Source organism: Eubalaena glacialis, chromosome 3 (genome assembly GCF_028564815.1).
Source record: "Eubalaena glacialis isolate mEubGla1 chromosome 3, mEubGla1.1.hap2.+ XY, whole genome shotgun sequence".
Taxonomy (NCBI): domain Eukaryota; kingdom Metazoa; phylum Chordata; class Mammalia; order Artiodactyla; family Balaenidae; genus Eubalaena; species Eubalaena glacialis.
This window is the reverse complement of record NC_083718.1, coordinates 63,355,553-63,370,793: the sequence shown is the minus strand read 5'-3', so window position 1 is coordinate 63,370,793 and position 15,241 is coordinate 63,355,553. Positions and strand designations below refer to the sequence as shown.

At 41.1% G+C, this 15,241-nt stretch overlaps 1 protein-coding gene across 1 annotated transcript; it reads right to left on the bottom strand.

The window, feature by feature from the left end:
- Nucleotides 1–555: 555 nt before the first annotated feature.
- Nucleotides 556–9,594, bottom strand: SELE (selectin E). The gene is made up of 13 exons (XM_061185738.1): nt 9,512–9,594; nt 9,088–9,171; nt 8,115–8,501; nt 7,448–7,555; nt 6,846–7,031; nt 5,862–6,047; nt 5,566–5,754; nt 4,191–4,379; nt 3,803–3,979; nt 3,138–3,248; nt 2,360–2,381; nt 2,182–2,254; nt 556–971 (listed from the first exon to the last, which is right to left on the bottom strand). Exons 2-12 carry the CDS (start codon nt 9,122–9,124, stop codon nt 2,197–2,199), a joined length of 1,650 nt encoding a protein of 549 aa, XP_061041721.1. The 5' UTR covers nt 9,125–9,171; nt 9,512–9,594; the 3' UTR covers nt 556–971; nt 2,182–2,196.
- Between the last annotated feature and the right edge of the window lie 5,647 nt (nt 9,595–15,241).

Below are 15,241 nucleotides of genomic sequence, written 5' to 3'. Positions count from 1 at the left end.
TCATAGAAACCATATAGCTATGAAAAAATACCTGACAGTGTACAAGTGTGTGCCATGCGGATTTTGCTCTCCTGAGACTACTCATGTTTTTTAAAGAAACTGTAGTGAAACATTCAGAACTTTATACTGGTTTATGCATTGCTAGGGCACAGTATTTGCCCTTTTTGAAATACATTTACTACAGATGAAACTTTAGAATTTGTTAATAAAGATCTGGGATAAGCAACTTTTACCCTATTATAGTCCTAATATTTACATATTTTAAAGTCCCTACCACACTTGTACTGAATTAAGACTTATGGACTTTATACTATAGTCAATGCAAGTAAAAAGAACACACAGCCTCTAAAAGTACTTTAAAAAGCACTGAATCCCACAGGGATAAAAGTGATTGAGACTGTGTTTGCACTCCCACAGAGTGCTAAACAGAATTTCCACCATTAACAACCTTTCCAATGTCGTCACCCCACGGCATTAAAAATTTGTCATTTTTTTTCCAGGTCTGTTAATAGAATATCTTTGACCAATTTGTTTCCTCTAAACTCTTGACAAGTATTATTCATCCCAATGACGGCGACTACATAAGCAGCAGTTCAAACACTGTGAGGGACAAAAGAAAGAAACAGCGCCTCAAAATAGTGTGCTGCACCACAAGATTTGACAGTGAGTGAAGGGTGAGTTAGAAAAGGAATTCTGAGATTCCAGAGCCTTGGTCTCTTCACTCTTCCATGGAAGCGAATATTCTTTCCTTCCAGTAGCCAGCACTGGAAAGGAGAAAACTGAGTCTTTTTGGTGGCAGGCTGGACTTGCCCACTGGATTTTAGTCCGTTGAAGTCCTTGTAGGTACCATAATCCCAGCTATAAAGCCAGCCAGCGGGTGTAGTAGGTGAGAAGGGCCAGAGACCCAAGCAGACCTCTCTGTCTCTGCCGTCTTCAGGGTATCGTTCTAGTTCCCTAATGTACCTGTGCTCCTGCAATGATAAGAGTGCATGCGGTCAGGACATTTAATATTTTGCATACTGACAGCAGCGACAAAATTCCCCTTCTAGCACAGACAACTGCGTGCACTCTCACAAGGCTAGTCCAAATACAAACAGCAAAATCCTATATAGCTGGGATAGTGAAACCATTCTGTATGATACTGTAATGGCGGATACCTGTCATTATACATTTGTCAAAACCCATGGAATATACAAAACCAGGAGTGAACCCTACTGTAAACTGTGGGATTTAGTTAATAATAATGTATCAATACTGGCCCATCAATTGTAACAAAATACCATACAAGTGTAAGATGTTAATAATAGAGGAGGGCTTCCCTGGTGGCACAGTGGTTGAGAATCCACCTGCCAATGCAGGCGACACGGGTTCGAGCCCTGGTCCGGGAAGATCCCACATGCCGTGAAACAACAAAGCCCGTGCACCACAACTACTGAGCCTGCGCTCTAGAGCCCGCTAGCCACAACTACTGAAGCCCGCGCACCTAGAGCCCGTGCACCGCAACAAGGGGAGTCCCCACTCGCCGCAACTAGAGAAAGCCCGCGGGCAGCAATGAAGACCCAACACAGCCAAAAATAAAATAAATAAATAAATTTTTAAAGAATAATAGAGGAAATTGGAGGGCATGAGGGAATATGCTGGAACTCTGTACTTTCTACTGAATTTTCTGTAAACCTGAAACTGCACACACAAAAATGTCTATTAATTTTAAAAAATCTATTCGGAGGGGACTTGAGCCTTCCAAATTCTCACAAAGCAGAACAGAGTGGTTAAGAACACAGATTTTAGAGCCAGACTGCCTGGTGTGAATCCTGGCTATACCACTTACTAGTTTCGAGATTTTAGGCATTAAGTTCTCCGTGCCTCATTTTCTTCATCTATATAATAATAAACACAGTAGCCCTTATCTCATATAATTCCTAGCTTAGAACAGTTCCTAGAACATAGTAAGTGCCATATAAGGGTTAACTATTATTATTATTCATGTTCATAAATGAAATGACTCCATAAAGGCCAGATCCTTGTTCCTTTCCTCTCCTCCTCCAAAAACAACTTTCCCTAAAATAACATGAAGGTGGTGATTTCCTCCCTAGACACTGCAGGTTCAGAAGGTTCCAGGAGCAACAGAACATGTAGAGAAGATATCTTCTTTCAAAACCATATGTGATTTTCAAGTCTTACCTGATTCCTTTGGACTTAAATTAACTCGGAAAGCGTTTGGTAGGATCCATCTGATTGAAGGCTTTGGCGGCTGCTGTGGAATACATGAGAACACTAAGTAAAGCACTGGTTTCCAGCATTAAGAGAGAAAAATGTGTAAAATGTTCAATGGCATGCTTTATACAAGAGTGCAGCTTACCTGGCAGGAACAAATTTTTTTGCTGCAAGAGAAAGAAAACCATTCATTTAGACTAAATGACTTTTAAGGATACATTAAATCCTGAAACTATATGACTCTTTTCATCAGGTGTTGCAAACTCAGCACCTTCCCAGCCCCTGTAATTATCAGAGCCCAGACACGGCTTGGTGGCAACAAGCGGGCAGGGCAGGGGATGCAAAGTGCACACTCATGCAAAGGACACAGCAGCTTCCTAATGCAAGCGGATAGCAACATGCTCTGCTTGCCAGGTTCAGCTGTCTTCCAATTTGCCATGAGAAATCTCAGATCCGGATTAGATGTGAAATTTCCTATTCTGTAAATGTCAGAACTTAATTCAAAAAATGTTAAAGACTCTGTAGGTCAAACAAACCAGGAGTGTGGCTAGATGTGTTTGCATATCCCCTGAGATACTCCCATATTTAAGCCTGTATTCCAAATAAAATTTTTGGAAACATTTTATTGATTTTCCCAGGACCGCTAATTATGGCAGCCTCATTGCAACAACTCCCAGGGGGACCACAGCATTCAATGTGAATAGCATCCCCTGGAGTTGTACAATGTTAGCACACTAACATTTGTATTTCCTGAAACTCTTTCCCTAAGACTTCTGCTTAATTACCCTGCAGTTTACTAGTGTTTAATGACTAGTGACTAGATTCTAATTACTTTTTAAATCTGTGAGAGATAACATGACTCATCAATGAGAAAATAATTTTTTTCAAAAACCTTTTTGGAGTACATTCATAAATGCCCTTACCTTTCTTCTGAAGGCGTTTCAGAAGCCAGAAGAGAAATGATGCTAATGTCATGAGGGAGATCCCAGCAGCAGAAAGTCCAACTGCCAAGGGAGTTTGGGACTCAGAAGGAGCTAAGGAAACAGAGGGGGGTAAACTGTCATGAGAAGGAATTAAATTCAAAGTCTTTCTGTTCTGTCCATTTGCCCTTTTCTTTGTGCACTGATTACAGTGTACAAAGCAGAAGAGTCATCTAGTTCAATACATGAGGCAGAGACATGGTACTAAAGGCCTTAGAGATCAGCCCCAAACCACCTTTTACGAGCTTATCTCCCAGCCTGGCTAGGCAGAGCTCTAACTTACCAAGCTTTCACAGCACACCTTGGTTAACCTCTCTCTCTCTCTCTTTTTCTCACTCTCTCTCTCATTTCCCTTCCCCACCCCCAACTTCTCCCACTAGCTCTCCTTTTTCCAATTATCAAAATTCCATTGACATGTCACTTCTTCTGTTTTCTCTTTATCCCCATAAAATGAAATGTCCATCCATTAATGTTAACCTGGGTAACCTTTCTGACCTTTCTGGTTTGGATATACTGGGTAGTTCATTACTGCAGCCAGATAGCTTCCTTTCTTAGCTCCCTTTCTTCTCTCTGGTCCCCCAGACAACCACCATCAATCAATGCTTCACCTTCACAGGTAGGCAGCATCCCAGACCAGTGTCCTGTGGCACCACATGTCAGAGCCGCAGAGCCTTTGAGCGTCCATCCTTCAGGACATACAAATGTACACTTGGTGCCAAACACAGGCTCCCCACTGCAGTTTATGTCGATCTTTCCGGGAACCTCCAAACTTGAACACTGTACCACTGCAAATGATAGGACATGGGTAGAGGTTAAGAAAAATCTACTGGAAAACTTTTAAAACTGGCAGAAAAGTCACCAATAAGTGTAACTTATAAGCACTACTTAGTTTTCAGCATGTAGGAAATTAGGATCAAGTCCCTTGGGGCAATCTAGGTTCAGAAGCGTTTTAAGGTCCTTGACCTATACTCCTTTAAAGATTGAATTCAGTCCTACCTTGGCAGGAGGGGACTTCCTGTGTCCACTGTCCCTGAGATGTGCACTCAAGTTGAGCTGATCCATGTAATTCAAAGCCTTCCTCACAGCTGATGGCACAGGAGGACTTGTAGGTAAACTCTCCAGTGGGGGAATGGGTACAGTTCACTGAACCACTTCTGGGCTGAGGGACAGCATCACATTTCACAGCTGGAAGACATGAGTGAGTACATTAGAAGTTTGTTTTTATCGGGCAGCAACAGGTTTCCCAAGGTAACCAAGTCCCTATAGCTCTTCAACAGTGCTCACAGGAAAACTCACCCATGGACCCACTTTGGAAACTTTCAGAAGTACTAGAAGCGCTAGACTAGTTGTCTTTCAGAAGACAACTCATGTAGCCTCTCTCTGGGCTGGACAAAGCTCTCACGGGAAAGCTGAGCTACCAAAATTATGGTCAGAAAATAATGTAGTGGAACTGGATAGTACTTGGCATTTGACGACTGAACCCAGATCGCTTTGGACAAAGGAACACTCAGAGAATTCAAGACTCTTCATTAGTCCCTGGACAAGTGGGAAGATGGCTGTGTTTTCTTTGAATTCCGGTCCCTTCATTGACAGGAGTACTAATTAAAGGACAGCCTTTAACAGGACCAATGGTTCCTGAGCTCTGTTCTGACATGTGAAAGAAGTCAGGGTCAGGAGAAAGATTTTATGTAGTCAGGGAGCAACTTATGGGTCCTGGATGCTTACAGATGAGGCCAAAAAGAAAGGAGGATAAGAAGGCAGCCACAGAAAATTTGTCTGCTTTGCAGTTTGGTTTTTGTCTTGCGTTTTTTTGCCACTGTAAATCATTCTGTGCTGTATTTGGCTACAAAAATGCCAGTACCTGATAGTGAAAACTGCTTGCTTTCAATGTCCTTGCTCTTGCTTTATTAAATTAAATTAAACTAAATTTTAGTGCTTATGTATATATTAAGGGGGTCTCTATATCTGACACCACACTTGAAACATTTTCATCACTGCTAGTTATGAGCAATTTCAGAAGAAAGGTATGACAAGTATTTTGGAATCAAGTCATGTTCTCATAATCCTACTTTGTCAATTTTCTAATGTGATTTCCCTTCAGCTTAAGATTTCTGCTTACTCCATGCCCATGTCTATAAAGTTATATTAGTCCAGTACAGTTAAGAAACCAGCAAAGCATCCACTCTTACTACATACAATCCTTTCCCTGGACAGTTCTTTTATATGCATCTCAAAAACATAAGATGAATGTTGCCCATCAGATCTGATTACTATAGTTAAAGTAGGCATCAGGTTTCATTTTCAGTGCTTCACATTTGAAGACTGCTGCTCTTTGAGAAAGGGAGAGTGTAAAGGAGACTCTCAGGCTTACCTTCACAAACCGGAACCTGCTGTGTCCATTGCCCCTGGGTAGTGCATTCAACCTGGGCTGGCCCCTGCAACACGAAGCCTTCTGCACAGGTGAAGTGGCAGGATGACTTATAGGTGAACTCTCCAGCAGGGGAGTGGCTACAGCTCACAGTTCCATTCTGAGGATGGCTGACGGCATCACATGTCACAGCTGTAACACATGTCCCAGTTTACATTAGCAGGTCTGGCTTACCCATTTGGAGTATAGGTTGAGAAAAAAGAATGTTTACAATAAACCCTGATGTAGAACCACTGTACCTTTACATGTTGGTTTCTTGTTGTCCCAAATCCCGGAGGAGATACACTGCAGGTGCTGGGGTCCAGTGAGTTTATATCCTTCGTTACACTCAAATTCACAGGTGGTGTTCCACAGGAAGCTTCCGTGGCTTTGGAAGCATTTCACAACTCCATTGACAGGATTTGTCAAAGCATCACACTTAGCCACTGGGGATTTGAAAGAACACCATGAATTTTACAGAAGAGTGACATACTCACTTCTTATTGAACTGGAATTTATAATACAGTAAGATAGATCAGAGGGTAGATCCCAAAGCCCTGTGTTCATCCTTGGGGACATGCGCACACCCAATAAAGTTTTTATGCTTTTTTCTTGATCTTTTCATCTTCTCTGATTGACTCTGACTATGCTAAGTGGTTTCTGATCTATTTTATCAGATCTCTCATCAGGTCTCTGGTCTATTTTACATAAGGCAAAAACAAAGAAAAATAACAGATTCTAGATCAGGATTTATGACTAGTGATAAAAAAACCAATCCCGATGTACACAGAACATTCATTTATTTTAACCCAGCATGACCTGGAGGAGAGAATTTTTTTGTCTTTGGCCTAGAAAGATAAGACAGAGAGAACAGGGTATACTGAGGCTGCTTGATTATCATGATCTTAAATTGGTCCAATTGCATGGGTGAAGTTAAACAGAGCAAGGGGAAAGTCATTAAGATGTTAAGAGTATGGTTCCACTGTTTTATGTGTTTTCTTACAAATCACCGGAGCCTCAGAAACACTTATGTCAAACATAGGATAAAAACCTCTCTCAAAGCCAGCTGGTACCATATTGGCCATATATATTGGCCAAGAAAACAAGTTTAATTAGAACTTGTTTAATTAGGACAAGTTTAAAAGAACTTTCCCTGACATGCTGAAAATGGTATAAATTGGATAAAAAGTAAGGCGATGAGGGACAAGTTAGAGAATCTTCTGTGCCTTCTGCGAGAGACTTACCATTGCAGGCTGGAAGAGGAACACTCCATTCTCCGGAGGAAGTGCACTGGGTCGCCTCCGTGCTGCTTGGGAGATAGCCCTCCCCACAGCTGACAGAGCAGGAAGAATTGTAGCTGAAGCTCCCCAAAGGGTCGTTGCAAACCAGGCTTCCGTGCTCAGGGGCTTCCTGTGCCTGACAGGTCACAACTGAAAAGGGAAACCAAATCAATTCTGCTCCTCTCTCACCTTATCAGGTGGGAAGAACCCTGGAAACTCTAACTACTGTTTATTGAATAGCAGGCACTATGAAAATGTTGTGTCTGCATTTGTTCACATCATCGAAACCATAAGCCTATGAAGTTGGTACTATATTGTCCTCATTTTACAATGAGAAAACTGGGACTCAGAGGGTTTAACTATGTTGTCAAGGTGCCGGAATTAATAAGTGGTGAATCTGGGATTCAAAGCCAGGAGGGTCTGACTTCATAGCCTCAGCTCTTAACCACCTTCTGAAACCATATGCCCCAGGGAAGGGAAGGCATGCAGACCTGACTCCGAAGCCAGCTGGGACACAAAATCCTCCTACCATCTCTAGCGAAGGAAAAGGTGAGACCAAGCCTTACCTTGCTCACACTTGAGTCCCTTGAAGCCGGGGTGGCACTGACAAGTGTAGCTGTTGATGGTCTCTATACAGTCACCGTGGCCGCTGCAGGATGTCGGGGTACAGGCAGCTGTGGAAAAGACAGTCCGTGATGACGATTGTTATTGTGCTTCAAATGAGTTTCTTTAGGAATTCAGGGTCAACAGTGTGTAACGGGGATGTCACCAATGATACAGAGTGCCAGAGATTTTAATAGAAGTGCTTGATGAAATGCCAAAGCTGAGTTTTAGGCTCAACCATTTGAAACCTTGATGTTAATGTCAGGGGTATAGCTGTAACTGGCTCCCCAAATAGAAAATTCCCTTTATCACAAACTCTAAAGAGAGTTTCCTTACGGCACATAAACAACAAGTAGCTAAAAATGTATCATGTGTGAGTACACACACTGTATATAAGTATAGACCTATATATATGCATATATGTATACATAAATACATACATTCTTGTCTACATTCACACAAAGAAGCAAAAACACATTCTGTTTTAAAACATCAAACAGAATGTTTTAAAACTGTATCTTTTAGCACGTAAAATTCCCACAATAGAGACCAGTTTTTGCATACAGTCCACAGTCTGTCAAGATGCTCACACACTGACTCTCCCTCCCACTGCTGCCACAAACTCCCTACCTGTGTAGCACAAGGCGAGCTTCTTTTTGCTGCATCTCTCATCGTTCCACTTGCCCGAGTCCTTTTCTCTCTTGATGTAGATCTCTATACAGTCCTCCTTGCTTTGCTTATTGTTTGGTTCACCTGGAGCCCAGTTTGCGGCCTCTTCAGTCAAAGGCTTCTGGGTCCCTATCCAGGTCCATGTATCGTTGACCTTTCTGATTCCGATCCAGTAGTAACTTGGTGAATAGCTGAATGCGGAGTTCAGGTGTTTAATCTCTTCCTGGTTTTGAATTGCAACCAGATGTGTGTACCTTTGCTGGCAATAAGCACTGGCCTCATCAAAAGTCAGGGTTTCCGTGGAGGCGTTGTAAGACCAGGCTCCACTTTCTTTAAACAGGAGAAGCACTAAGGGGGAAAATGTGAAAGGAATGGGAAAGTTTAGTCCTGCTATGGTTTGACTCTGTTAACTGGACCGTTTGTTGTCTTTTTTTTTGGCATCTAGTGGCCTTTGGGTTGACTCAACCTTTTTTCACCTTTTCCAAAGTAAGAATGGGTATGAATGGAGAAACTACCATTTACTGTGTATCTCTTTTGTGGTTGCCCTTCCACTTGGTGCTTCGCCCACTATAACCTACCCAATATACCTACCTAATAGTAGAATAATAATCAGAATAACTAAGCTTTTTTGGGCACTAAATATGCACCACCAAGCACTGTCGGAGGCACTTTACACGAACCACGATACTGAGTCCTCAAAATGCCTCTGGGAAATAGGTTATTTATGATCAACTCTTTATATGTAAGGAAGCTGAGACACAATGAGGTAAATTGCTCCTAGCCCAGGGCACAACACATTGTGAGGAGAGGCAAGGGATGCTGCTAAACAACCTACAATGCACAGGGCAGCCCCCACAAGGAAGACTTATCTGGTCCAAAATGTCAGTAGTGCCAAGGATAAGACACCCTGGTCTAACTACGGGCATTGACTTACCGAAAGTGAGAGCAGAGAGAAACTGTGAAGCAATCATGACTTCAAGACTTCTTTTGATCCCAAGATTAGACCTGAAATGCTTTTCTGGGGGGAAAAGTACAAAATTAATTATAGAATGAAATCCCAGGCTACCAGTTACTCAAATCATTCTACAATGATGCGTATAGCGACATCATACGATTTTCAGATAAAGGATTGAAATCTTTTGCCACCATCTTCATTTCAAAGAAGTTTACCCAAATGAATACATATAAAAGTTAAGAGTCTCATCATTTAGGTCAAAGAGAAAAGCCAGGTTTTAACTTGTCTGAATACAATAAGAGCTTGCACAGATCTTTTATCGAAGGCTTCTTGCCTATCTGTTCATATTAATAATCTGTGTTTCGTGGCCAGATTAGTTAAGTGAAAGACTTCTTGCACTTACCTGTTCGATGAAGCAGTTGTTTCGGTGTCTGATTCCTCCCGAGTTGCTGCTGCTTCTGTCTCGTGCCACTCTTGCAGTTCTGATGCGAGGTCAGCCAAGAACAGTGGAGCACTCCTCCTGCTGGAGCTCCTTTATAGAACGACGCTTCCTGTGAGTAATAGGAGGATGTGTCCAAACCCAGTAAAGAGGAATTCCCCGGCAGCATGCAAAAAGTTTCCCAGGAATATCCATAACGCGAAAAATTACAATGATGTCAAAATGAATTTTCCTTTTTTACATGCCTTTTAATTTTACATGCCTTTTAATTTTACATGAATTCTATTGATATGACACAAATGCATGGTTTTAATCCCAATAACATGAAATCTATGTCTTTAAACATTTTTTAACTTTGCTTATTAGTAGTCCCTCTCCTGAAATTGTGGTAGCGATCAGAATTTCATTACCCTAAGCGAACTAAGAATAGTTGTGTCATCTATGGGCTATTACCTTCAATTTTCCTACCCCATACCAGTCAATTATGTCATCACTCACTTTTTTTCTCTTTCTCACCTACCAACTCAATCCATTTTAAGGTACAATACCTCATTGGAATGAATCATGAAATAAATGTTAATCCTCAGATTCTGTGCATAGTTATGGCTAAATTACTAGAAACAATATCTCCCACTTAAATGTCTGAAATAATGCCTTGTTTCTTAAATATAAGAAAAATGGGAAACAGACTTAGATATTCCTGTCGGGAAAACATTCATGATTTGTTCAGTGAGAAAATAAAGATGAAAACTATATATACTCGTGTTTAATTGACCCAAATTTGGTTTAAAATTTTTTAACGTGAATTGCAAAAACATAAAAAATGTATCAAAATGTTAACAGTGGATTTCTAGATGGCAGGATTCAGGGGTTATTTTTATAACTTTCATGATTATTTTCAGCTTTTCCCAGTTTTTGCAATGACCCTCTATTACTTTTATAGTAAAAAGAACACAGTTTAAAGAATTCTGTGTCTAAATGCAAAAGAAGGGTATGTATATTATATATATATATATATATATATATATATATATACACAAAATATCACTGATTCCTGCTGTTTATACTGGCATTTCTTTTGGGCAGTTATATACAATCACCATTCCCCATCTCTGCATCTTGTTTAATTCAAACAGTAGAGACAGTAAATGGGAATCTTTTACTTTCCATGTTCTGTAGAGATCAAGTGAAGCTAATATTCTATAATTACAGCTTTTTAGAATAAGACATCTAAGAATGTACTCTAAGCAGGCATGAAGTAGTAGTGGCAGGGGAATGAGGGGGGAATAACAGGTTAATTTGTCTCATTACACATGGTAGCCCTGGCTCTTTCTATGCACATAAAGACCTAAGCCAAACAGGCAAAGAGAAGAAAAATTCCAATGAGTACAACTGATTTTAAAAATTAAATAAATAACCCAGTTAGCTAATTTAACTCCTAAAACTGCCCAGCTCTGAACAGAGACATTATCATCCACCTCCCGCTCTCTTATATTTTCTAGATACTGACGTTATTTTTTTTAATCAGACTTTACTTATGTAATGTGGTCGCTATGGCTCAGTAAATGTGGAAGAGCAGTCAGTCACAAGTGTTTATTTAGATTTTAGAGAAGGATGTGAAGCTGGGTTAATACGTAATCTGTCTATATTTTATTTTTTAATAAGTTGCGAACATATCATTTGCCATTAAAAAATGCGTACTGTAGGCAGATCTTAAAATTTATCTGACACACTAATAAAGTACCTAATAATTATTTTGAAGATGGAAATTAGTCATAAACAGCCCTAGATAACTACATTTACTATTATGATTTTTCATAACTAAATTAAGTTTATAGTTTGTCTCTTTCCTTTCACAAATATCTAAAAATAGCCCCAATGGTGGTACAGTCCCTATTTCATTTACAAATATATGTCCTGGACACGCCCCCCCCCCCCCCCCCCAGTTATAATCTGTAGCATCTACTGAGCGCTTACTACGTGCCAGGCCCTGTTCTAAGCTTTTTTGCATATTCATCTAGATGATTATTTAATTCTTACAACAGCCTATGAAACAGGCATTCCTATCATCCCCATGGTACAGATGAGGAAATTGAGGAACCAAGGATTATACCTATCTCATCCAAAAACACAGAGCTAAGGAGTTGAAACCCAGGCAGTCAGTCTCCAGAGCCAGCTTCCTTAACTGCTATCCCAAACCATAGTTTCTCTTGTTATTTTGCCCCACGACGAGCCTCCCTGTTCTTCCCAAGTCTCCAATCTCTCTCTTCTTCCCAAGAACAATGTGATCATCCCAGCTCTCCACCAAGAGGGCTGTGTCCTGGTTTCCAAGACATAAAGGCAGGAAGGGAACCAAGGGGCAGTAAGCAGTAGACAGACAATGCAGTGAAAAAGGACCCTAGGTTCTCAGCTATGGGGGAAAAGTGGATGAAGATACAAGCAAGGCAGGCTGAGCTATACCTAGGAAAAGTTTTGATCCCTAGGTCACACTTTCCAGGAGATCCTGATTCAAAAGCAGATTCTCCCTATGGCTAAAGGGTAAAATAATTATTTTAAATTTACACTGAGAGAACTTCAGGGACAGAACCCAATACCAAAAAAGAAGGATAAGAGAAATAAGGAGTCAAAGAGATTGTGAGTAAAGGTAATTTATTATTATTGTTGTTGTTGTTGTCACTACCAGAGGTGTAACATTCCAAACTCACTCACCCTTATAGTTATCCTGCATTCTCCCAGGATATTTTCTACATCCCTGCCATCTGAGATTGGGACCACAAATCATGTACCTGGCTGCTAGGAGCTGAGGGGCTTTCTTCAGGCTCCAGGGTTGCTGAAGAGGTCATAGACAGACCTAGTTTGCCTCTCATAGAGAGACGCCAGCACTGTGAGGGGCTAACAGCTGGTCTGTAGCTTCTTCACCTGCTTTTTCTGATCTGATGAGGGGCACCCTCATTTTGGGGATGGAAGAATGAGTTGAAGAGGAAATTAGGTGAGCATTGAATAACTGGGGGCGTTGAATATTATCTCCTCTTCCTCAAATAAACCTAATGTCCCAAGTAGCAGGCTGATTAGAGGTCCCTCAAGGCCCTATTGAGTCTCCCAAGCTCAGAAGATGTAGCCGGCTGTCCCTGGACTGCTCCATTTTCAACCCTGGCCTCATATGGACACCCGTTACAATCTCCAACTTGGAGAGGCAAAGAGAAAAGGAAAGAAGATGCTGCAAACACAGGCACACCCCAGGCTCCACCACCAGGGCTATTTTGTCTCTGAGGTGCCACCCTTCCTGGCTTTATCATCCCTTTTCCTGGAAGAGCCCTGGCCTCTCCTCCACGTCCTGTAATGGGGCACCAGGGACTTTAACCGCTTTTGCTTCTGTGCCCAGGCCAACTCATTCTCACCTTTATGGTGATGGGACATCGCTGAGGGAGTGAGGGAAAGCCAGAAAGAGAAGGTTAGGGTTCCCAAGGCAAATGTCACAGTGTTACTCAAGGCCATCCTGTTCGTCTTCCATAGATAGGGACAAATAAAAGCCATGGACAGGAGATTATTGGGTTTAATGGGAAGTAGCACTGGCCATACGCACCTGTGGCAAGACCATCTATTAAAGTGTGAATTTAGCTTTGGTTCCTCAGTGCTGAAGGGAACTATGAAGCATGGGCAGTGGCCTTCCTGAGGTTCTTGGTTCCCTCATCTCTGGGCAGTGTCGCTAGGTACTTATTTTCGAAAGCTTTGGTAACTTCCCCCCAGATTCGACTCTGCTGACATCTAAAGTACTTCTGTAGAGTCTGAGGTAGGGAGAAGAAATCCCAATAAAGATTCAATACTATTTGCAGAATACAAATATGATATTTCTTGCACACCCAAAATTGTGAAATAAAATTAATAACAGTATGCCATCATGGTGTAGAATGGCATTTCTTGCTTGACTGAAACATAAGCATATTTGATAGAAAATTAGTCTGGTTCCCTCTAAAGTCATTCTCCAGAAAGGCATGTACACTTCTTTGGATGCGTAGCTATCTCAGAACACCTGGGTCAAGTAGGAGACCTGGGCTCTCTGTCTGCACTCCCACGCCCAGGGACAAGTGGGGTTCTCAGACTTCTCTCATATGAAGAAGACTCACCTGAGCAGCTCATTTAAAATGCATATCTTCAGGTCCAATGCTCAGAGACTCTGACTCAGTCCGTCTGTTGTTGGGACCAGTAATCCGTACTTTAGATGAATATTCAGGTAATTCTGATACAGACGCCCAAATCCTACCACACTTTGAGATATATTGGCCCAGGGTCACCTAATTTGGGAGAGAATATCAAGAAGACCCCATGGCTGGTGCTCAGCTCTAAGTACGATTTTGACCAAAATGTCACTACAGTTACTGACACCCTCTCTACTGGAAGACTAGAGGCACCATTTATAACAGTGTTGGGCAAATACAGAAAATATTTAGGATGAGTCGATGTTTTGACTTCTCGTACATGGAAAGTAAATGGTTTTTAACCAAAGAAAGAGAATAGCTCTAAAGAAGTACCATGAGTCTGTATATATTAAGTTAGTCTCTTTTCTTGTCTGATTCAAGAGGACTCTGTAATTTCCACTAATTTCCCTTTTTAAATTTCCGGCATGATTCTGAGAGTTCAGTTCTAATGTATTTCCTTGCTTCCTGCTTGGCAGCACCTTATCTTGAAGCTTCCGTTTTCTGTTTTGGAATCCAAGAACTAACAGTGGGAATATCTTCAAAATGAGCCAACTCCAGCGGTGAATTCCCAAAGCAGAAGAAATAATTGCAGATGGGCTGGTTAACTGACAGACCCCTTCCTGAATGTAGCCAGACTGTTTGCCGTCAGTTGTTAACAGAGAGGGGAAAATACCCCTGGATTTTAGAAAAGCTTCCTTGCTTGTTTTCCTTGGCCATCATGCTGCTTGTTTTGTAATCAGAAGTTTCCTAAAGGATTATTATTAGCTTTGCTCTCAGTGTCTTATATAGAAAAATCTGGCCTTGTCACTTTTTGAATAAAAAGATCTGCTGTTTCCCTTGTATATTGTTTTAATTTTTGAACCTGTGAATGTACTATCAAAAAAATCTTCAGTTTAACACCAACACTGTGAATTAGAGCAAGCTTCTTGGCCTCTTTAAGTCTCAGATCTCCCATCTAGAACTAAAGGTGTTTGACTACAGTCCCTGCCGGCTGTAACATACTATGACATAACATGTAAATACAGGAAGAGACTAATTTAAATCCAAGTGTTCTTTATTTTTCCTTGCCGTGACATTTTTAGCTAATAATTAATAATGATACCATATATATTATTGGTATATATGTGTGCCTACTGTGTGTGCACTTTACGTGCATTACTTCATACAAATTTCACAAAATGAAAGGTAGATATTATTAATTCCATTTCCCAGAGGATGAAACACAGACCTCAAAAGGTTAAGTAACTTGCCTATGTTTTTTCAGTTAACACATGGTCAAGCAGGGATTCAAATCCACGCCTGTGTTATTCTAAAGCCCATGTCCTTTGTGGTGATTCCATGCCTGCTCAGATTGAAACCTCAGAAGGTAGATATACCTTAGTTTTTACATTAAAAAAAAAATGTTATAGCAACCTGCTTGGCTTCCTGTACCTCCAGCCAGCTCATAAGTTCAGTGTCTTAGGTTGAGTTCCTTCTGAAGCAGACCCAGAGACAAGGA